Source organism: Poecilia mexicana, unplaced genomic scaffold, assembly GCF_051168715.1.
Source record: "Poecilia mexicana isolate PSO_F unplaced genomic scaffold, ASM5116871v1 scaffold_21, whole genome shotgun sequence".
NCBI lineage: Eukaryota > Metazoa > Chordata > Actinopteri > Cyprinodontiformes > Poeciliidae > Poecilia > Poecilia mexicana.
In genome coordinates, this window is record NW_028263390.1 from 23,319,475 (window position 1) to 23,342,294 (window position 22,820).

Below are 22,820 nucleotides of genomic sequence, written 5' to 3' on the forward strand. Positions count from 1 at the left end.
TTGGATCGGCTCCAGTCAGATCGGTCCGGTCCGGTCGTTCTCCTCTGGCGTTCTGCTCCTCCACTCCTCACTTTATACTGCATCTTGCTGTCGACCCAGGAATGAAGGCCGGACCGGTCGGGCCTGAACCAGGGCGGGGTTACCTGTCGGGCCGGACGGCGGCTCCTCACCTGCTCCACCTGCTCATCCACCTCCAGCTTCACTGAGTTTCATTCAGACCCAAAATATCAAACTTCAGTTTCAGGCTGACACACTTGGCGTTTCTAGTAAAACCAAACATTCAAACCTGATTTATTTGTTTCATCAGGACGATTAAAGTCCAACTAGATGAGAAAAATCATCCTTTAATGTTTGTTGTCCTAAAACATGGAGAGAAAAGCAGCTTTTCCCTCATTAAAATGTGACCTGATGTCCAGAGCTAATCAAACCAGCATCATCCTCCAGTTCTACCAGTAAACCTCTAACTGGACCTGTAGGGCCGACTGGTCCCTTCATGGACTCAGTGGTTCTGTTAAAGTCCGGCTGCAGGACCAACAGATCCACTGGAACCAAAGTTTCCCTTTGCTGACATGCTGAAAACAAAGAACTGGTCCTTTAAGAAATGCCTGTTGGGCTTTTATTTTGTTTTCCAGTTTCATCTTTATCCAGTAAATAATTAAATGTTTGAATCTCTGGTTTGTTGTTTCTTGGTGTTTATTTAGTTTATAACCTGATGAATCTGTTCTGTACGGTGGCCCTGAGGTGCAAAACACTACAACATTAACGAAGCACAATTGCAAAGTTACGGCTCCCATTGTCTGGCATCACTGTGAAAAACTTCAGGTTCAGAAGTAAAACGAGCCGAAGTCCAGTCAGCGATTCCTTAGGTCTCCACTGGGGCCCACCTTTTCCGTTTTCTTAATGTTGTAGTGTTTTGCACCTCAGGGCCACCGTAGTTCTGGGCTGAAACCAAAAACCTGACAGGTTTAAATCAGACCAACTAACAGCTCATCAGTCACAGTAAGACAACATGAATACATCTTTTATTTCATATCTGCTTTAATCCAACAAGGCAAATATATTTTAATCAGATTTCTGTTTAATTCTAACATCAAAGTGAAACATTTCAACTTGTTCATTTTCGGAGTCAAATTTTTAAATTACAACAAACAAAAATGATTCAGTTGTTCAACCAGTAAAACAACAAAATAAATGCAGATATAGTTGAATTAAATAATAAAACAAACACATATTTAAAATGTCAGGTTTAGTCTGTTTGTCTTTGTTCTAATGTTTCCGTCTTCCAGGTCAAAGGTCGAGTCTCCAGGTGAGACGGGTCCTTCAGCTTGTTTTTTATATTGTTTTTGCCTTACAGAGAAACATAAGTTGTCCTTCGATGAGGAGCAGAAGCATCTTTCTGCTCTGACATGAGTATAAAGTTCATTCATATTCAGTAAATAATACATGAGTTCAGATGAGGCTGCAGATTAAAAGTTCTGTTAGAAATTAACTTTTAACCAGGTTTAAACATGACTTTCATTAGTCCTGTATTTAAAAAGTGTTCTTTATATTAATGTTCTAATCTTAAATGTCAACTAATTTGTTTTGGTAATATAGAAAAGCAGATTTGGAAACTTTGTTCCTTTATTCATTTTACTCTGAATCTTTGTTTCTTTTTAGTTGTTGAGTCACTTCAGGTTTACTTTTAGGCACAGAAACATGAGTTTGACTGAAACCGTTTTCAAAACCTGATCTGAGATTTAATGACGACACAAACCTGCTTCTCCTGTCAGTAAAGCTTCTACGTTATGCTGATGACATGATTATTTATACTTTAGGCTTCAAAATGTCTCAACTGCTGCAGGCGTCACTTTAAGCCTTAAAACTGGTTTAATGTGAATAAAACTAAACAGTTTATCTAAAACAGGATCTTAACTAAAATATTTCATTTAGCTCAATGTGTTTAGGATGCTAACTGCTGCTCTGTGGTAAATATGGAGAAAACAGGAGCTTAGATCGGGCTTTTATTCTGAAAAGCAACACCTCAGTTTATCAGGTAAACCTTCTGGTGCCACTCTATGTTTTATGTCCACCTGAGGAGTTTGTTTGGGTCCTGCAGGGACCAGCGGAGATCAGGTTGATCACATCTCCGTCTTTAAGCACAAAGAAAAGATTTAAAGCTGCAGCGAAACCTGGGCAGGAATGTTGAGAGAGCAGGAAGTTTGGCAGGTTGTTGCTCGACTGGATTCCTCTTTCTCATGAAAGCAGGTCTCACCTGCTGATTATCAGCCGCATCACTCAGGTGAGACACACCTGCTGCTCCTCAGACACCAGATTTAACCAGCAACAGATCAGATGCTTCCTGGTTAAATTCAGTCCAGACTGAGATCCTGTTCATATCAGTGACTGGAGCAGAACCAGCAGTTTGAGAGCAGCAGCAGGAGACGGAGGGACGGAAACTCGACAGGAACGAAGACGGACTGCATTCTGCAGCCGGGCGTGAGGCTGAGTCACTACGAGCTGAAGATGAACAAAAGGAAAGAAACTCAAACTGGTGACGCATAAAAGGAAGAAAATATGAAACCTGAACATAAACTGTGGCTGAGCAGGAAGATCAGCTAAAAACCAAAATAGCAACAAATACTTTGGACATCATTGGTCTTAGTGAACTGATCCTCATTACATCCATACCCGGTTAGACTGGTCTAGTTAAAGTTTACTTACTAAATATTTAATGTAATGTCTGAACTTAGAGACTCTGATTAAACATTTTTAAAGTTTGTATTAATGGACTGAAACCATCCTGCTCATTAACATATTTTCTCTTTAATAGTTACAAAAAATGATAGTTTTAAATGTTTTAATACATAGATTAAAATACACTTTTCACCAGATCAGGTTCAAATTCTAGCCACACAAATTTCTACATATTTTATGTTATTTACTTGGCAGATGGTGAACAAGAACAGGAGCAGGACAAAAAGACATTAAAATATAAGAAATATTATTAAACTGAGTCCAAACATGAGTAAAAATGAATTCAAATGAATAAATTACTGAAATGTGTGTGTTTATGACTGAAAACACACAACTTTTCAGTCAGACGCGTCACTCAGTATTCTTACAGCAGTGGCGAAACGTGGTCAGCAGGGGGAGCTCTAGTTCCCTCTGGGACAGACATTCATCTCATTGCACCACCGAGAAAGTAGTTTCTTTTATTGACCTTGAATTAACTGATTGAGGTTATATATTCACCTTGAAAAGTGAAATTATTCATTAATTAACAGTCAATTATTATGAATATAATTATGAGTTTAAAAACTGTCAGACAGTGAAGCTGATGAACTTTGAACTCCTCGGTAGAGAAGGTGAGTGTTGGAGCTGCAGGCTGATTTCTCTCTCTGACCTTTTGTGTCTCATCTTGAAGGGTCAGCTCAGATTCTCTGGTTTGTTTTGTTGGCAGAAACTACAAGAGGAAGAGGAGGAGGAAGAGGAAGAGGAAGAGGAGGGACGGATGATTTTCTGACTCGGCAGAAATGTCTCAAAGTTTCTGGACTGGGATGTGAATATTAACTCTCTATCAAAATAAGAGATGGATTCCAGGTGAAAAAATATTCCCGTTATATTTTATTGAGCTTTGCTGCTTCAGACCAATTTTATTGATAAATAGAAGTTTATCAATAAAATTGGTGATCGATAGCAGCTAACTGTCCTGCTAGGCCACATTTCTATGATAAATTTAAAATTATTTTTCATGGTTGGAGGAAATATTCTAATCATTATGTCATATTTGTATTAAGCAGAAAATCATCATAATTACCAGAAGAAGTCTTGAAAACACAGAGTGGTTAATCTATATAATGTTCTCTTATTTAATCAAGTCACTACAACAAAGCAACTTTTCATCAGTAAATTAAATTAATGCTTTTAATACAACTGTATTTTACACAGTCTCTTCATTTCATGGTTTTATTTTAAAAATAAGTCTGAATACAAATAATAATCCCATTGTCATGAAGAAAATGATCCTTTGCATAAAATGTAGAACCTTCAACATAACAGTGGCAGCTCATCACCACTCTCATCGTCTGGTGTTTCAGATGATAAGCAGGGAAAGAAGCAACTATGCAGAAACTAAAAGCCTTTCAGAGTTTTCTGCTTCTTTTTTCTCGGTTTCTCTCCAGAATCTGGTTTATTTCAGATTGGAGCTGCAGATGAGGTTCTTCACCAGCAGGGGGCGTCAGCGAGCAGCAGAAACTTCAGTCCAATGTAAATGTCTGGTTTCTGTTCACCGGAGCAGAACTTCCTTGTTCTTCAAACAAAGTAGTTTCCCTTCAGCTGCTGATAAATTTGTTTGTGATTTGAATTAATCTTCTACGTGTAGATCCAGATTTAGCTCCATCCTCTGGTTCCCTGTGTTGTTTGTTGGCAAGAAGCAGAAGCAATCAAATACTGAATTATTCTAATGAACAATAAGTTATGATGTATACAGTTAATAATAATGAAAATGTTTGTTTTATAAAGGTGATGATGATCAAAACTACAATCATTCAACCATTTATTAAATTTCTGTGACATTCTTATCAGTTCATTTGATCTGTTATTTATCTGGCAAAGAAAATTTCCCCATTGATCATTTTAACACATTTAATTCAATATAAATATAGAAAAAGCTTTTTCTTTTTTTACCCCCACCAGCCTGATGACCAGTTCATCCCTTCAAGCATCAATTTGATTTAAACTGAAACATAAAACAGAAAAGGTGATAAATCAGGAAAAATCTTCAATATTCTTATACATTTATAATAACCAAGGAAATGACTTACATTTTTAGATTTTCAGGTGTGTTTTACTTAGTTGGAGTTAATATTGTTTAATTTAAACATAAATCATTAAAGTATTTTCAGACAAAACAGCTGAAGGTTGTTTTATATGTGGTGATTATTTAAAAAGAGGAAATGAAGAGGACTTAATGAGAAGGCCTCCTTCAGACAAACCGCTGAACCTTTGTGGAACCAGAGAAAAGTTTTAATAAGAGAAAACTGAGCATGAAAAACCAGAAGCTCTCAGTTTATAGTGAACATATGAGTGGTTGTGAGACACAGAGAGCTGAGAGCCAAGAAACAGCTGGAACTTCAGGAGATACTGAAGAATCAGCTTATCGATGGAAGTGTGTGATCCTGAGGGAAATAATGATATAATAGATGAAGCCTAATATGACACTGTCAGCTCCGTTCTGCTTGTTTCCTGGAAATGGGAAAGTTTAGATGTTTTTCAGCTCATCAGGAATCAGTCAGGATGTTCAGGATGTGAGAGATGGGAGCAGAGACGTGATCAGCTGCAGGTTCCATCAGTTCAGCCTCAGTTTGATCTTTTACATGAATCACATGATCACAGAGATGCAGCAGCCATCTCTTCACTGTCTCAGCATCGATCTCTCCAAAGCTAAATGCATCTGGTTCCAGGATTTGTTGAGCCTGAAAACCTTCAGACAGATTCTGCATCTGTAGTCTCATCTTGAAGGGTCGGCTCAGATTCTCTGGTTTGTTTTCAGGAGGAGCAGAAGGAAGAGATGAACGTCTGACTCAGCAGAAACATCTCAGGACTGAGACATTCATATTAACTCTCCATCACAGGAACAGGAGCATTTCCTGATATTAAATGAAAAAATATTCCCCCGTTACATTTCATTGAGCTTTGCTGCTTCAGACCAATTTTATTTATAAATAAAAGGTTTTCAATATTCTATAGATTTATTGAGTTGCTGATTGACAGCTGCTAACTGTCCTGCTAGGCTACATTTCTATGATAAATTTAAAATTATCTTTTTTCATGGTTGGAGGAAATATTCTAATCATAAATGTCATATTTTATTACAGTAAGCAGAAAATCATCATAATTACCAGAAAAAGTCTTGAAAACAGAGAGTTGTTAATCTATATAGTGTGTTTCACTTAGTGAGTTACTAGAACAAAGCAACTTTTCATCAGTATATTAAATTAATGCACAGTGTATAAAACACATCATGTTTTTATTTTAAACACATCTGAATACAAACATGATGGCCTAATAATGCAACTTCCATAAACATGTTATTTTGCATAAAATGCAGAACTTTTAACATAATCAACAGATTTTTGCTCACAGATTGTGTTTAATTCTGTATTATGTCTTTATTATTCAGTATATTACATGTTGGATTAATATTAATGTTTATTTAAAGACACAACTTTGATTAATTAATTAACAAAAATATAACACAACCTTTAAAACCTTTGCATAAAACATTTATGACTCTGCAACACCTTTATCCAACATTAATCTCTTTTATGGTAAATATGAATATTTTTCTAAGACACATAAAACCCACATCTATGGAAATGAACCCAGTTCTGATCCGGTTCAGTCAGATCCACCCAATCAGAGCAGGACTCCACTCTGCAGTAAAAACTGAAACAAAACATTTTTACAAAAGAAAAAATTCAAAAATCAGAAGTTTAGGTTGTTTGAACTCATTTCATTCATTATAATTAATTATATTTTTCATAATTCATACAAATAATTTTCACTGAAGTACACAAAGCAAATCATTGCATAATATATTTGATTTATAATCTAAAATGAAAGATAAGCTCTCAGTATAGTTAAAACCTCATCAGTCCCGTTTACATATTATTATAGATCCCAGATAAAACAGAAAATAAATGATAAATACATGCAGTTCATTCAACAACATAACAGTATATCTGCTGTAAATATAATGAATCTACACCTGGTTGAAATGAGACTTTTAACATTTTTCTGTTATAAATACATTAATATTTTAACATATTTATTGTTTACAGACCAAGACGGTGATTCTTCTAAACGGAAAATGTTTTGGATTTTTCTGTTAAATAAAAAAAGAAATACAGATAAACAGGAATAAGGAAATCTCTGCAGGTTTGACTGGTTTTGGTCCCGTTTTGTGAATGAAGCATTGAATTATTTGGCTGATCCACACAATTTATTTCATAATCTACCGTTATCTCTAATGTCTGATGCTCTGCATCTGCATAGATCATTATGGTGTAACAGGCACAGCTAAACGCAGAGGATGGTTTTACGAGCCTCTATAGATCATTAACAGAGATGATGATGAAGAGTTCGGTGAGGAAACTTCCTAGAGGACGACCAGAGGAACGTTCAGGGCAGGAAGAAAGGTTTTCATGAGAGAAAGAACCTGAGAAAACTCAGTTTGTTAGTCAGCCGATCATGACTGATGGTGCAGAGCTGAAGTCCAGGATCACAGCTGTTTTATCGGCTTCACTCGCTGTGAGCCAAGCAGTTTCTATGTTCTCCATGTTTTCATCACGTGTTGCTGAAGGGACCAAGTTATTCACTAAGGGACTGTTTGGTCTGCAGGTAGAGAGTAAATATGTTTATAACTTAGCAATGTGTGGACTCTGTTTGCTGAAAATGGAAAGCTTAGATTTTCTTCAGCTCATCAGGAAACTTTTCATCATTGATGCATCTGTTCAGGATGTGACCAATGGGAGCAGAGATGTGATCAGCCTCAGTTTCATTACAGAGATACAACTTCACTGTTTTACCATCAATCGTTCCAAGTGTTTCAGCATCAATCTTTTCAAAGTTAAATCCATCTGTTCTCCTTTTGTTAATCTGTTGTACATGAGAGCCTTTAATAACAGACTCTAGATCTGTATATCTAGTGTAGATCAGATGGAGGTTCTCCATCTGTTCTGCCTCTGAGGCCACAGCTCCATCCTGTGTGATATTAATCACACAAAAGGCAAACGTTTTTCAAAATACTCTTCAAATATTTTTAATAACTGTTTGGAATCAATTTTAACTTTTTCAAGTTGCTCCAGGAAATATATTTTTCTGTTTTGATCTGATCAGGTTCTAAACTTTCTTTTTTTCTCTAAATTTCTCTTTACAATTTTCCTTATTGGGTTGATCTGATTTAGATGTTGAAGATTTGTTCTCACCATGTTGTTCAATTTCATCATTTCCTGTTTTTGCATCGTCTTTTTTAGATTTAAAATTTTCCATCTTTCTGTGATTCTTCTTCACAGAAAATATTTTTGGTTCTTTCCATTAAATAAAAGAAAGTAATATGAATAAACAAAAAAATTTAAATGATGAAAGTTTAAAACTGGAGAAGAACAACGAAGCATTCAAAGTAAACTTTTTAGTTTGTTGTCAGTTTCTACAGTCAACAGGGAAAAATGCAGTTTAAATTTTCTGGATCATAATTTCTCTGAGTTAAATTGTTTTAATTTGCAGTGAAGTGAATCCCAGGAGTTTTTCTGTTTGTTTAGAACATCTAAAAATGTAAACTTGACTCTAGTTTCCTTTTTTCATTCTCAGCATTTATCAAATTGGTTCCAGTTGTTTTTGCACCTTTTATAGAAGTAAACTTCAGGTGTTTTGTCTGTCTTGACCATCATTTTTGCCTCACTAATAAAAAAGCTGGAGGGAAACGAAACTTTCAGATCCATCAGATCCTTAAAATCCTCTGAGATCTGGTCTAGAGAGGAGCAGTGAGTTTATTACACCCTCCATAACATCGGCAGGAACAGATTCAAGACATTTCATACCAAAATATTCTTCTAGTGTTTCTCTGATCTTAGGATTGTGCCAAACACTGCAGTGCTGCACTATGTCCTTTAAGGCTCTGATCCAGTTTAATTTATCTCCATGGCAACGAGACAGAGATTCAAGGATCTGAAAAATGTCTGACATCATTGTAGGTTTGATTAGTTCTGGTCTGGTTTCATCGAATGTAATGTCGAACGGTTTGACCCATCCACACGCAGATGTAGTTTCATGATATAACTCTGTCTTTAATGTCTGAGAGTCTCCGTCTGCATAGATCATCATGTAACTGTTACAGATAACAGCAGGTTTGGTTAAGTGTGTCTTTATATCGCTGATGAAGACGATGAAGAGGAGTTCAGCCAGGTAGCTTCCTCTAGGCAGACCAGAGGAACCTTCATGGTAGGAAAGAAAGTTTCCTATCAGCTGAAGAGCCGAATCTGAGAAACCAGAAGTTCTCAGTTTATCCATCAGTGTCTCATGACTGATGGTGTTAAAAGCAGAGCTGAAGTCCAGGAACACAGCTCCAACTGTTTGGTTTGCTTCACTCGCTGTGAGCCAAGCAGTTTCTATTTCCTTCATTTCATCTCGAGGTGTTAATGAAGGGATCAGATTATTCGCAGTAAGGAACTGTCTGGCCTGCAGGTAGAGAAATATATCAAATATATAACCTAACATGATGTGGACACTGTCATTCCTGCGGTCGGGTCTGGAATAAATATAGTCGTTTCCTGAAAATGGGAAAGTTTTGATTTTTTTTAGCTCATCAGGAATCTCTGCAGTGTCGATGCATCTGTTCAGGATGTGACCAATGGGAGCAGAGATGTGATCAGCTGCAAGTTTCATCAGTTCAGCCTCAGTTTCATCTATTCCACGAGTCACATGATCACAGAGATGCAACAACAATCCCTTCACTGTTTTAACATCAATTGTTCCAAAGTTAAATCCATCTGTTCTTCTTTTCTTAATCTGTTGGACATGAGAACCTTTAATAACAGACTCCAGATCTGTGTTGGTTCGGTGAAGGTTCTCCATCTGTTCTGTCTGTGAGGCCACAGCTCCATCCTGTGTGATGTTAATCACACAAAAAGGCAAACTTTTTCCTAAATACTCTTCAAATACCTTTAGTAGCTGTTTAGGATCATTTTTATTTTCTTCAACTTCCTTCTGGTGCTGTGTTTTTTGTTTTGCATTGATCAGGTCCTTAAATGGCTTAATACCAGTTTCCTGTTTTGCTTGATCTAATTCAGAACCTTCTCTCTTGTCACGGGTCCTTTCTTTTTCTGCTTCAACTCTCTCAGATATTAATTTCTGGATATCATCATCCAACTTCAGAGAATCAAAAATATCTTGGTTCTCTAATGGGGAATGTTCCTCTGCTACTGAGAGATAAATCTCAGTAAAATTGTCCAGAACTTCCTTAGGATCAGATTCTTTACCAAAATCAGTCGGCAGAGCCCACTTCATAGAACTCCTCAGTTCATACTTTTGAAGCTGCTTTGACCGTCTGGTCCTTTTAGGAATGTTTCTGCTGACTGTGACAGTAACAAGGTTATGGTCACTGCAGTCTGTTACAGAGGATTTTGGTTCTGAGCAACAATCTGGAATATTGGTATAAATGTGATCGATGCACGTTCCTGATCCTCGTTCCACCCTGGTAGCAACTTTAACGATCTGAGTCCAACCCAGGCTAGATATAACATCAACAGTTTTTTTCTTCTCAGAGTCTGAGAACCAGTTAATGTTAAAGTCGCCCATCAGGAAAACGTCTTTATCCTCTCCTGACACCCGAGTCATCATCTCATGGATTTGATCCAAATATTCAGCTTTAGCTCTTGGACCTCTGTAACAACATCCCAGTAAAACTGGGCGACTACCAGGAAGCTTCATCTCAACCCAAATGATCTCAACTCTGGTCTTAATCAGATCCTCCCTTAATTTAGTTTTAATATGATCCTGAACGTACAGAGCGACTCCACCTCCCCTTTTATGTGTCCTGTCTCTCCTCCACATCCTGAACCCTGGAATATAAACTTTACTGTCTTTGACTGAATCATCCAGATTAGTTTCACACAGAGCCACAACATGCAGCTCATCACGAGCGATAATGTGTTGAACTTCACGGATCTTGTTTCTCAGACCATTGATGTTCAGCAGAGCAACAGATAGTTTTTCATCTGCAGAGCTGTTTCTCTGTGATGTTGCCATGACGATGACTGTTGACGTCCTCCTCCCTTTAAAGAAAAACACAAAAAGGTCTCATGTAATAAAAGGCTCCAAATATTAACCAAAACATCAAAACTGTTTCTCCATCATCATAAACTCATTGTAAAGTTTTTCCTCATCAAACCTGCTGAGTTTCTCTGCTGAGATCAAACTGATGTTGTTTCCTTCCTGGTTTCAGGATGTTTTCAGCCAATCAGAGATCTGTGAACAGATGGACACGTTTCCATGACGACGGGAAGGTAAATCTACAGTCAGACTCTCAGATGGTATCTGGTTTTATGTCTCAGGTTCAAAAACTGAAAAATAAAATCTGAACAAAGTGAAACATAAGAACATTATTAGTACGACGGTCACATTTAAAGGAAGTAAAATTATGGAAACCAATTACATTTTTATATGGTTTATTAATCATTGACTTTTACAGATATAAATATGTTCCCAAAGTGTTTTCATGTGAAGCACAGACTTTCCTAATCACTGATCTCCTGATGATTCTAGAAAAATCTGAGCAACGTCGAATATTTTGATTCTAATCCAAATTATGTAAAATGTAGCTTGGGAAGCTTTTAAAAAATGAGCTGCAAAGCTACTAGACACGATATTGGCAGGCTTTAGCAAAGCAGCCAATCAAGGAATGTCATTCGTTTTCCATGTTGCTGATTGGCTGAACCCTGAAGAGCCGTGATTAGACTGTAGATGTTGATATAAGGCTGAAAACCTTTACAAATTAAACACTTAACTCTACATGTTTTCAGAGGTTGTCTGAAGTCTGCAGGTGATTTTAGTCTCTGACCTTCAGGAACAACAGCAGTTTACTGGAACCAGGTCAACAGTTCAGGCTTTTGGGAAAATTTGCTTTAGACTTTTTTCTCCTATTTTTATTCCAAAACCTGATTGTTGTCAAACACTTTAAAGTTGGATAGAAGCAAAAAAGAGCAGTTGACCCAGACGGAAAGTATTTTGTTTTACTTTCTGGTTCAAATAAGAAACTTAAGAGAGATGACAAACTTAATAACAAATTTGTATATGAGATCTTTCTTGTTCACACTACTGTTGAAATGGTACATGGTTTATGATATAAAAATGAGATAATCATAAATCTATTTTTTCAACTTTAATTCAATGTTTATGCTTGTAACTAAATCAGTTTTCAACACACAATTACTTTGCTGTCCACTTTTCTAATTTCTAATGTTGTTTTATGCACAAATACACATGCTAATGCTATAACCTTCCCTTTAAATATTCCAACAGTGTTTTTGGTGCCCTTACAGTACAGTCTCTTCTTCTTATTAGGGCTGTTGTAAACAAATATTTTATTAATCGAGTGACCGGATAAAAATAATTTATGAAATAAAATGTTGGTATTGGGGGGCGGCAAGTGAACGAACGTAAGATGGGAGAGCAGGGGAGGAAATGGACCAGGGGACAGACGAACAAACAAACCTAATGCCAGTGTTTCCAGGAGGCTAGTGGGAACGTTGCTCCAAGTGTTGAAGATGGCTTCATGAAGGGCTTCCACTGTCTGGAACTGATGTCCATTTTTGTAAACTTCCCTTGCCATCCATCCCCAAATGTTCTCAGTTGGGTTTAGATCCGGGAACATGCAGGATGGTCCAACAGAGTGATGTTATTCTCTTGACTGCAGCATTGTCCTGTTGAAAAACCCAATCATTACCACACAGACGAGGGCCCTCAGTCATGAGGGATGCCCGCTGCAACATCTCCACACAGCCAGCTGCTGTTTGACACCCCTGCACAACCTGAAGCTCCATTGTTCCATTGAAGGAAAACCCAAATCATGATGGCGCCCCCACCACTGTGCCGTGTAGAAAACATCTCAGGTGGGATCTCCTTGTCATGCCAGTAACGTTGGAAGCCATCAGGACCATCAAGGTTAAATTTTTTCTCATCAGAGAAGACAACTTTCTTCCATCTTTCTCCCATGTTTGGTGACCCTTGCAAAGTCCAAACGGGTTGAAGAAGACGTGGCCTTTGAAGACGTTTTTTGTTTCTGAAGCCCTTCTCTCACAGATGCCGTCTGATGGTTATTGGGCTGCAGTCAGCACCAGTAGAGGATCGTCCCATGTCTTGACGGACAGCCAATCGAATCCTGCGGCTCAGAGCTGGTGAAATATCTTTGGGTCTACCACTTGACTTTTTTGTTCCATAACCCTCGGGATCATTTAAAAAATGCAAAATGACTGTCTGACTGCGTCCAACCTCAGCAGCGATGGCACGTTGTGAGAGGCCTTGCTTATGCAGCTCAACAATCCTACCACGTTCAGTCAGTGAGCTTTTTGCTTTTGCCATCAGGAGGTCTCACAGTGTGAAGACTTGACAGAAAATGACATGGAATCCAGATTTTTGCCGTTTTTGGCTTTTAAAGACTATGATCTTAAACTTTCAATCAGCTGAAAAAATCATGTTTGAGTGTAAATGCAGTTTTCAGAAAATTTCCTGCTCAAAAGTTCTTGTTTCTTACACTGATTTTTTCCTCTAACATTGTGAAGCTCTACTTAGAACCTTCTTAAGATCCAATAGTGCAAAATGCAAATTCTTGCAATTTTTTGTCTGGTCTTAAGATTTTGATCAGGAGTGTAAATGTTGATGTGAATCTCCTCTCTGTGTTTCTCTCTCTGCTGGGGAGGTTTACGATCTGAGTCAAACCACATTCATGTGACTCACAGCACATTTTTCTTTAATTACAGTGTCATTAAACCAGTCGATGTTAAAATCTGCCATCATTAAAATGTTTCTCTTCTCTTGATGCCGGTCTCATCACCTCACAGATCAGTGGTAGATCATCCAGGTTACGTCCCTTCAGTCTGTAGCAGCATCCCACTAACAGAGATTCACCATCAGGCAAAACATCTGAATCCAAACAACCTCAACGCCAGACGGCATCAGATTAAACATTAATTTAGTTTTAATGTGGTCTGAAATGTAGAGAGCGACTCCACCACCATGTTGGTTTCGGTCAACATGGTGGACCATATAATGTAAACAGTTTGTTATTAAATCACAATTCTTATTAAATGTTTCTTTCACTCCCCTCATGTAAGGCTTGTGAGGTGATGCTGATCCATTGAACTGCTGCAGCAAAAGCCACATATCTGCAAACTGTCACCAACCAGAGACACATTGTTGTTGTTGTGGTTCACCTGGGATGAATCACAACAACAAGTCTTGCAGGTTCAGCTTGCAGATCATTGCAGAGCCGTTGTTGCTGCACCCCCCCCCCCCCCATTTCTCCTTCTGAGAGGAGGGAGATGTGCCACCGGCTCTCCATCTCCTAACGGGTAAACTGAGTTTCCTAAGTCTGCTGGGATTTACTCTGACTAAGCTGACCTGTCGACTCGCCTGGTTCCTAATGGCACTTCATCCAGATGTCCCACTTCTTCCCCCTGTGAATGAGCCAGACTGAGCCGCCTGCAGCCAACTAGTTTACACCTGTTAACGCTTTTCCTCTTTGTTACAATGTGCACTTGGTCCTGAACCAGGTTGGTTTTACTGATTTGTCTCAAGGATGTTGTTGTACATAGTTTGGGCTAAAATAATGTCCACTAGATGTTTTAGATTTTATTGATGCTAAATAATTTATTAGTAAGGAAATTTTACAAGAGTCGGAACAATCTCTCATCTTATCTAACCTCCTTTCCCTGATGCTGACACTGAGAACTAAAACGGGAAACTTTGAGAGACAGACGCAGCAAGGAATTTTGAACCCAGGGCCGGCCCTAAGCCTCCATGGGGCCCTAAGTCTCCATGGGGCCCTAAGCCTCCATGGGGCCCCAGCCTCCATGGGGCCCTAAGCCTCCATGGGGCCCTAAGCCTCCATGGGACCCTAAGCCTCCATGGGGCCCTAAGCCTCCATGGGGCCCTAAGTCTCCATGGGGCCCTATGCCTCCATGGGGCCCTAAGCCTCCATGGGGCCCTAAGTCTCCATGGGGCCCTAAGTCTCCATGGGGCCCTATGCCTCCATGGGGCCCTAAGCCTCCATGGGGCCCTAAGCCTCCATGGGGCCCTAAGTCTCCATGGGGCCCTAAGTCTCCATGGGGCCCTAAGCCTCCATGGGGCCCTAAGCCTCCATGGGGCCCTAAGCCTCCATGGGGCCCTATGCCTCCATGAGGCCCTAAGCCTCCATGGGGCCCTAAGCCTCCATGGGGCCCTAAGCCTCCATGGGGCCCCAGCCTCCATGGGGCCCTAAGCCTCCATGGGGCCCCAGCCTCCATGGGGCCCTAAGCCTCCATGGGGCCCTATGCCTCCATGGGGCCCTAAGCCTCCATGGGGCCCTAAGCCTCCATGGGGCCCCAGCCTCCATGGGGCCCTAAGCCTCCATGGGGCCCTAAGCCAAATGTGGTTTTGGGGCCCTCTAGTTCTGCTAACGATGTGGACCGGCTGCAGTTCGATCATTAGATCATTTACACTCCTGCTATAAACTGATTGCATCTCTGGCTCTTTACATTATATACATGTATAATATAGGACACATTTAATGGCCAACTGATTAATCGACCAGTTAATTTCTAGGCACCGATTTCCTTAATTTTGGGGGATCATGATTGGTTGATACTTGGGATTTGCAGAAAACAACAAATCCCAACTACAGCACAGAGCAGCTCATTGATGTAGCAGCCATGTAGCCTGACGTAAAAACATTTTGCTAGATAATGTCAGACAGTGAGAAGTTTTAATTATTATCAAACGTTATCAAACTCGGCATTTTGAAGCCAAAAATACCTCAGAAATATACAGAGCCACCATGAGAATAAACTCATTTAGAGTTTAAACTCTGTTTCACACAAACATGCTAGCATAAATGTTTGGCCTCCAGGTCGCTATCAAGCTAATTTTCTACTAGCAGCTTTACTAATCTTTACATTACATTCATCACCAAGGCTCATTAAAACAAACCTTTATCTTGGCTTTTTCTATTCTTCCTCTTTCTTTTCTCCCTCCCTGAAGGATAAGTCCTTTTTTGAGACATTGTTTTGCTAATTTAACTTCTGACAGGAGCTTTGGACGTTTGGATGCTCATTGCAGCTCATATTTTACCGGCAAAGCGTGCAGTACCTACCGCGGTCACCAGGGGGCCCCCAAGAGCAATTATTGATTTTTTTCCTTTTTATCAATAAAATAATTTCTACATACATTATCAAATATATATTATAGAAACAAAACACTGCATAGTGCAATTGTGTGTTTTTGATATTATAAAGACATAGAAATGATTAATTTTTATCTAAAATAAAGCAGCTCCACTGAGGGGCCCCCTTAGTGGCCCTGAGGCCCTAAGCGGCTCCTTTATTTGCTTATGCCTTGGACCGGCCCTGTTTGAACCCCAGAACCAGCCTGATGATGAAGGTGTCCCAGCAGGTGTGATGAGCTTCGTCAAAAGTTAAAATAAGAAACTGTCTCAACTATTCTCATCTGCAGGATGGAAACTTACTTCCTCCGTCTTCAGGAAGCCTGCTGCTCCTGTTTCATGGCTTGGCAGCACTCTCTCTGCCTGACTATGATTTCTTATGATTAAATAGAAATATAATTAAAGAAAAGTTTGCATGAGATTTTCTTGACAGAACTCAGACAATAACAGTGAAGAAGTATCAAAAATATGTTTTCATTTGTTTAATTTGATCTTTATGATTTTACACCACAGCTGACCAGATGGTTTGTTTCATACCTGCAGAAATATTTTATAGATTGTTTCATCTTTTATATTGGCTGGAGAACCAAACAGATGTCAAAATATTCTGTGCAACAAAAATAAATCAAGTTCCAAGAAAGAGCTATCAGATGATCGCCTGGTAGATCGATCTGAGAAAAACAATTTACTGCCTTAGACATTATGATGTTTGGTCACAAAGAAGTGTTTTCTCCCAAGGGTGGAAATCCATCTTATTACTGTGGGGGGGGCGGGCACCATAAACACGGAAATTTCTGGAGAGCAAGTTTGGGGGGGATTGGCAAAGTTACAGTGAAATGTAACGTAAAATGTGGTTTAAAAACTTTTTATTGTGTTCAAACTGCAGGACCAAAAATGGCCAGTAAGTAACGATGCATAACAAAAGTGTTTTTCTCAGTAAACAGCCTGTTGAGACACGTAGAAGTCAAACTAAGAATCAAATGTTGCTTAGATATGAACTTGGTTCAGTGGCAAAGGCTTAATCTCTGCTACACCTTTACAAAAACTTAAATAATACAAGTTTTAATGAGTGACTCCGCCTAATAAAATTATATTTTGTTCTTTATTTTGCCTTTTTATATTGATATTGTTTGAAAACAAAAGTTTCTTTCATAATTTCTTTGGGAGGATAATTCTAGACTTTTCCAGGATTGAGGGGATCTGGACCCACTCAGGATTTCCACCCATGGGAAGCAGTGGAACCAGATATTTACAATTTAAAAAACTAAAATTATGAGAGAGAAGACAAACTTAGAAACAAATATGTGTTTAAATGGTACAGGGTTCAAGATTTAAACATGAAATCCTCACAAATATTTTTTATATCTTTAGTTCAATATGTATCCTTGTAAACAAATCAGCTTTCCATACAGCAGGTATTAAAACATGGATGCTGCCACATTTTTCCACTTAACTTCCTGTTTCTGATGAATGACTGAATGAATTTTCACTGTGAAACAGTGAAGGAGTTTCTCTGCTATGAGGTTCCATCAGTTTCAGTAAAACTTTCACACTTTGTGTGTAAAAATGATTTGAAACGAGTTCCAGATATTCACCAATCGATTAATAAAATGTTAAAACTGAAAAAGTAAATCTGAATAGAAAAATATGAATTCAAATCTAAAGGCTGTTCAGTAGAAACTCATTAATTATGATTGTAGAAATAAAATGTTTTAGTTGAATTCATTTCAGAGGTTTTGTATCGGCCTGGTTTACTGAAAGGGTTCAGGAAACTTCCTCATCATGATGAAGCTTCTTCTTGTTCCGTACTGAGGACTTTAGACACTACAGATGATTTTTCTGTAATATTTTCCAGATAATTCTGATTAATATCCAACCTGGAACTTCTACATTTACAGTTTCACTACAAAATAACATTTAAACTGACATAATTTAATCAGCTCCTTCTGGTCAAATCAGACTGGAGAACTTGTTGCTGCTTCTGAATTATCCTTAATGAATATTTTTACCTTTTAAATGTTTATTCACTCACCTGTTGAAGGTTTCAGTGAGGCTGAAGGATGATCTGCTGGGTCCAATCATAAAATTATATAAAATCTGAAGGACTGAATGTAGTTGAGCCAAATGAGACACAATGACTGAACTCCTCCTTCCTGTTTCACCTGAGCTTCACCTGTTTTACATGATTCATGCAGAAGTTTGAAGTTTGTGTTGCAAAGCTCACAGCTGATGTACCTGGGATGTTTGATGGTTTACTTTGTTTGGTAATAAACTCTCATAAAGGTTTAGGTTTATTTCTACATCACAAATCAGCAACAACACAGCCCAGAAGGTGCTACATGATAAAAACATAAAGTACATTTCCATGATGCAGTTATGATCCAGAGTAGAAATAATGATGTTCCAGTTGTTAATAATCAGAGGAAACTCTAAAGCTGGTTTTAAACCTGATTTAAAGGAGCTCTGTGTTTCAGCATCTTTGCAGTTTTATTGAAGTTTATAGTGAATAGAAACTGAATCCTGCTTCTCCATGTTTGGTTCTGTTTCTGATAAACTCCTTTGGGTTTCACCTGAGCCTCACCTGTTTGACTGCAGCAAATATTTACAATGCAAATATCAAAGGCCATGAGATGTTTAGCTCCTTTGAAATAAACTCGTCATCACAGGCGAGGCAATTTATTCATATAGCAAGTTACAGGAGCAGGAGTATGACGGAAAAGATAATTAAAAATAAATATTATATTGCAGTATTGTCTAACCCTGTTTTATCCCTCCAGACTGGTTTTAGGATTCTGTAACTCGTGCAAAAATTACAGACATGTTTGGTCTGAGGTCGGGTCTCTAGGTTACACTAAGGGCGCCCAATCAGTCGATCGCGATCGACCGGTCGATCACTTCATTGTAGCTTCATTAAAATAATAATTATAAAAAGTCAACGAAACATGTTAAAATAATCTCAGTAATTATTGTTTCAACAAGGTGCTGCTCAGTTCAGTCCGTTTCTGTTCCATTAACAAAACAAGAAAAAAAAGGCGACTCAAAGACCGACTGAGAGCAGAGCAGGAGTTTAAATGAGCTGCTCCACCACCGCTGTGTTCATGAGAGGCTTATTAATAATCGAGGATTAAATATTAAGCCTGGAAACCTGATATGGTAACGGACTGAATGTTGTGTTTTTAACATAATCTCTGCTCGGCTTGCGGGGCGCAGGCGGTTACCACGGCAACGGGTGGCTTAAACTACAAAGAGACAGAAAGTAAAAAGGTGGAGTGGTTTAGAGTTGATCACCTGTTCAGGTTGTTTTACCTTTGTTTACCTTTGCTGTGGCTCCTTACAGCTGCTGTAGTTTCTGAACATTCAATAAACGACAAACTTGGACTAATGACCTCGTTCTTTGTGAGTAAACGTCACAACATCAAATAGGACAAGTATATTTCATTAAGTTTTAACTAATTCTACTGCGATAATTATGTGAAACTAAATTAATTATATCCCGACTTCTGAAGATTTGCCTTTACCTTTTCTGGGCTCTTTGGTTAGTTTCTCATACTGAGGTCATCAAACCAAAGCTCAGATCCACCATGACTGACCGACCTGCTGGTTTGCAACCAGCTTCTGACTGAGAAACCAGTAACCTGCTCCCAGTGTCAGAATCTCACTGAGGAAGAAACTGGATCAGGTTTTCTGTCACTTTATTATTTCTGCTACAACTGATGTATATTCACATAGAAAATAAGTCAATAGAGTTTAATTTGCAATTTTTATGTCTTTGTGTCATGAGGTAGATCTCAGGCGGCTGGTGAGAGAAAAAGTAGATCTTGCTCTCAAAAAGTTTGGGCACCCCTGCACTAAAACATTTAAAAAATGACACACAGAGGAGAAGGGGCAGAAAATATACTGATTTGTTGTAAGATTTAAAGTATTGTTTTCTCTTTTTTATCACAAATTTATTGTCAAACCAGCAGAACTGAATAATTTTCAACATTTAACTGTTTTCACCAACAAAGCAGCAAACTTTCAACCTGGTCAGAATAGGATGCAGATTAAATATAAAGTCTATAAATTAAAATAAAAACAGTTCAGAGTTCCTTAAATAATCCAGTTAAGTTCAGAGTCTCTGAAATTAGTTTGGACTTCAGAGTTTTATTCAGCTCTTATGTTGTTAGTTTTTTAAGCCAGTCAAAACATCATGTTGTTGTCAGAGCGCTGTTATAATCCAGACAGAGAATCTGAAGCTTCAACAGTGTTGATTTACCTAATATTTTTACCTTTTAAATGTTTATTCACTCACCTGTTGAAGGTTTCAGTGAGGCTGAAGGATGATCTGCTGGGTCCAATCATAAAATGACATAAAATCTGCAGAACTGAATGTAGTTGAGCCAAATGAGACACAATGACTGAACTCCTCCTTCCTGTTTCACCTGAGCTTCACCTGTTTTACATGATTCATGCAGAAGTTTGAAGTTTGTGTTGCAAAGCTCACAGCTGATGTACCTGGGACGTTTGATGGTTTACTTTGTTTGGTAATAAACTCTCATAAAGGTTTAGGTTTATTTCTACATCACAAATCAGCAACAACACAGTAACAGAAGGTTTTACATGATAAAAACATAAAGTACATTTCCATGATGCAGTTATGATCCAGAGTAGAAATAATGATGTTCCAGTTGTTAATAATCAGAGGAAACTCTAAAGGTGGTTTTAAACCTGATTTAAAGGAGCTCTGTGTTTCAGCATCTTTGCAGTTTTATTGAAGTTTATAGTAAATAGAAACTGAATCCTGCTTCTCCATGTTTGGTTCTGTTTCTGATAAACTCCTTTGGGTTTCACCTGAGCCTCACCTGTTTGACTGCAGAAAATGTTTATAATGCAAATATCAAATATCAAAGGCCATGAGATGTTTAGTTCCTTTGTATTGAACTTGTCACAACAGGCGAGGCAATTTATTCATACAGGAAGTTACAGGAGCAGGAGTATGATGGAAAAGAAAATAAAATTAAAAAATAAAGCTAAATATTATATTGCAGCATTGTCTAACCCTGTTTTATCCCTCCAGACTGGTTTTAGGATTCTGTAACTCATGGAAACATTACAGACATGTTTGTCTGAGGTCGGGTCTCTAGGTTACACTAAACACACATTTACAAAATGACACTCAGAAGAGAAGGAGCCATCAGGTTCTGATAGAAAATATACTGATTTATGGTAAGATTTAAAGTTCTGGTTCCTCTTATTTATCACAAAGTTACTATCAAACCAGCAGAACTGAACAATTTTCAACATTTAACTGTTTTCACCAACAAAGCAACAAACTTTCAACCTGGTCAGAATAGGATGCAGATTAAATATAAAGTCTATAAATTAAAATAAAAACAGTTCAGAGTCTCTGAAATCAGTTTGGACTTCAGGGTTTTATTCAGTTCTTGTGTTGTCAGCTCTGTAAGCCAGTCAGAGAATCTGAAGCTTCAACAGTGTTGATTTCCATGGTGGAGGTTCAGGATGGTCCCTTTAGATTTGCTATAGTTATCTTGATAATTATGGAGTCTCTTTGTGTAGTGGCTGTGGCTGTGTGGGTAGACTGGAAAAGCGCTCTAAGTTCAGTCCATTTAGTGATTTAAGTTTTTCTGTGTGTTTAGGTTTCTGTGGTCTGTGGAGTCTCTGTGTCGTCCATCTGCCCTTGATCAGTTACACCTGCCTCTAGTTTCCCCTGATTGTCTCCCTGTGTATTTAAACCCAGCTGTGTTTCTTGTTCCTTGTCTTGTTTCCTCATGCATGTCTTACTGCCAGCTGCTACCAGTCATGAACGCTTTGCCTTCCTGCTCATTCTGTGCTGCCTGGATTTTGAACTTTGGATTTTTGTATTTCTTCATTAAATTCATAATTTATTCTCAACAACCTGGGTCTGCTGCGTCTCCCTCACCATCTACTACCACAAATCATGACTCTTTGCTCCACTAAGTGTTTCACAGCAACTGTATCTGATCATCTTGGTTCTCCTTTTCATAAAATCTACAAAAACATTCCTGTTTCTCTGCTTTACTTCCTTTTACTGTTTCTGGGATCACAGTCAGTCCTGCTCTTTAAGCTGAAAGCATAAAACTTTGTTTCATTTTGTGAATGACAGCAGTTCATGGTAACAACCCAAAGGTCATCAGCCTTTAAACCTGAAGGTCATCAGTTCCTCCTCACCTCTCTGATAACCGCCCTGCTCTCCTCCTCATGGATTCCTGCCAAGACAATCAAGATCAGTCATCTGCTGTACAGGTTTATTGGAGCAGCAGCTGATCCTCAGCTGAGAGGAAGCAGTTAGAGCAGCTCTGCCCTAGGGTGACCTTTGACCCAGTGCAGGTGGTGGGAGACAGATCAGCTCTGGCTCAGATCATATCTCTGTTGGACAAAGTCTCCCAGCCCAGGTGTGACCTGCAGGGCTCCTTCAGGGACAGACTGCTGCATCCTGGGGGCGTCAAAACCCCGTCTGGAGGGGGCGCCGATGATGTCTTTGTATACACTTCAGGGCGCCATTACGCTCCTTCACCTCGCGCACATGACGGGGTAAATGTAGCAAGTTTTACCTTTCACGTGTCTTCATATCTGGGGGGGATAGACCGAGCCTACCTTCCTTCGGGGAAGGAGGGGGGCGCCGATTTATGTCTTCATATTAACCTGAATAATATGTAGTTGCGACCCTGCTTGGAGGTTCACTGTCAACAAATCTCCGACCCAAACACTCCTGACAAACAAATGTCAATAAATGCCTCGAGACCAACTGACACAAAAAGTGGTAATTATTGTTACATGAGACACAATGTTCTCTATTGAATTTCTAAGTCATATTCAATATTTTAAATCATTTTAATATTAAATA

The 22,820-nt window shown here is 38.7% G+C and overlaps 1 protein-coding gene across 1 annotated transcript; it reads right to left on the reverse strand.

The window, feature by feature from the left end:
• Nucleotides 1-5,993: 5,993 nt before the first annotated feature.
• LOC106912007 (uncharacterized) lies at nt 5,994-18,151 on the reverse strand. Its single transcript, XM_088002135.1, has 3 exons — nt 17,988-18,151; nt 10,931-11,007; nt 5,994-10,814 (listed from the first exon to the last, which is right to left on the reverse strand). The coding sequence occupies exon 3, from the start codon at nt 10,786-10,788 to the stop codon at nt 8,491-8,493; it is 2,298 nt and encodes a 765-aa protein (XP_087858261.1). The 5' UTR covers nt 10,789-10,814; nt 10,931-11,007; nt 17,988-18,151; the 3' UTR covers nt 5,994-8,490.
• Nucleotides 18,152-22,820: the final 4,669 nt, after the last annotated feature.

Coding starts and splice junctions, on each gene's coding strand:
- LOC106912007 (XM_088002135.1), bottom strand. CDS start 10,788: ATGGCAACATCACAGAGAAACAGCTCTGCAGATGAAAAACTATCTGTT.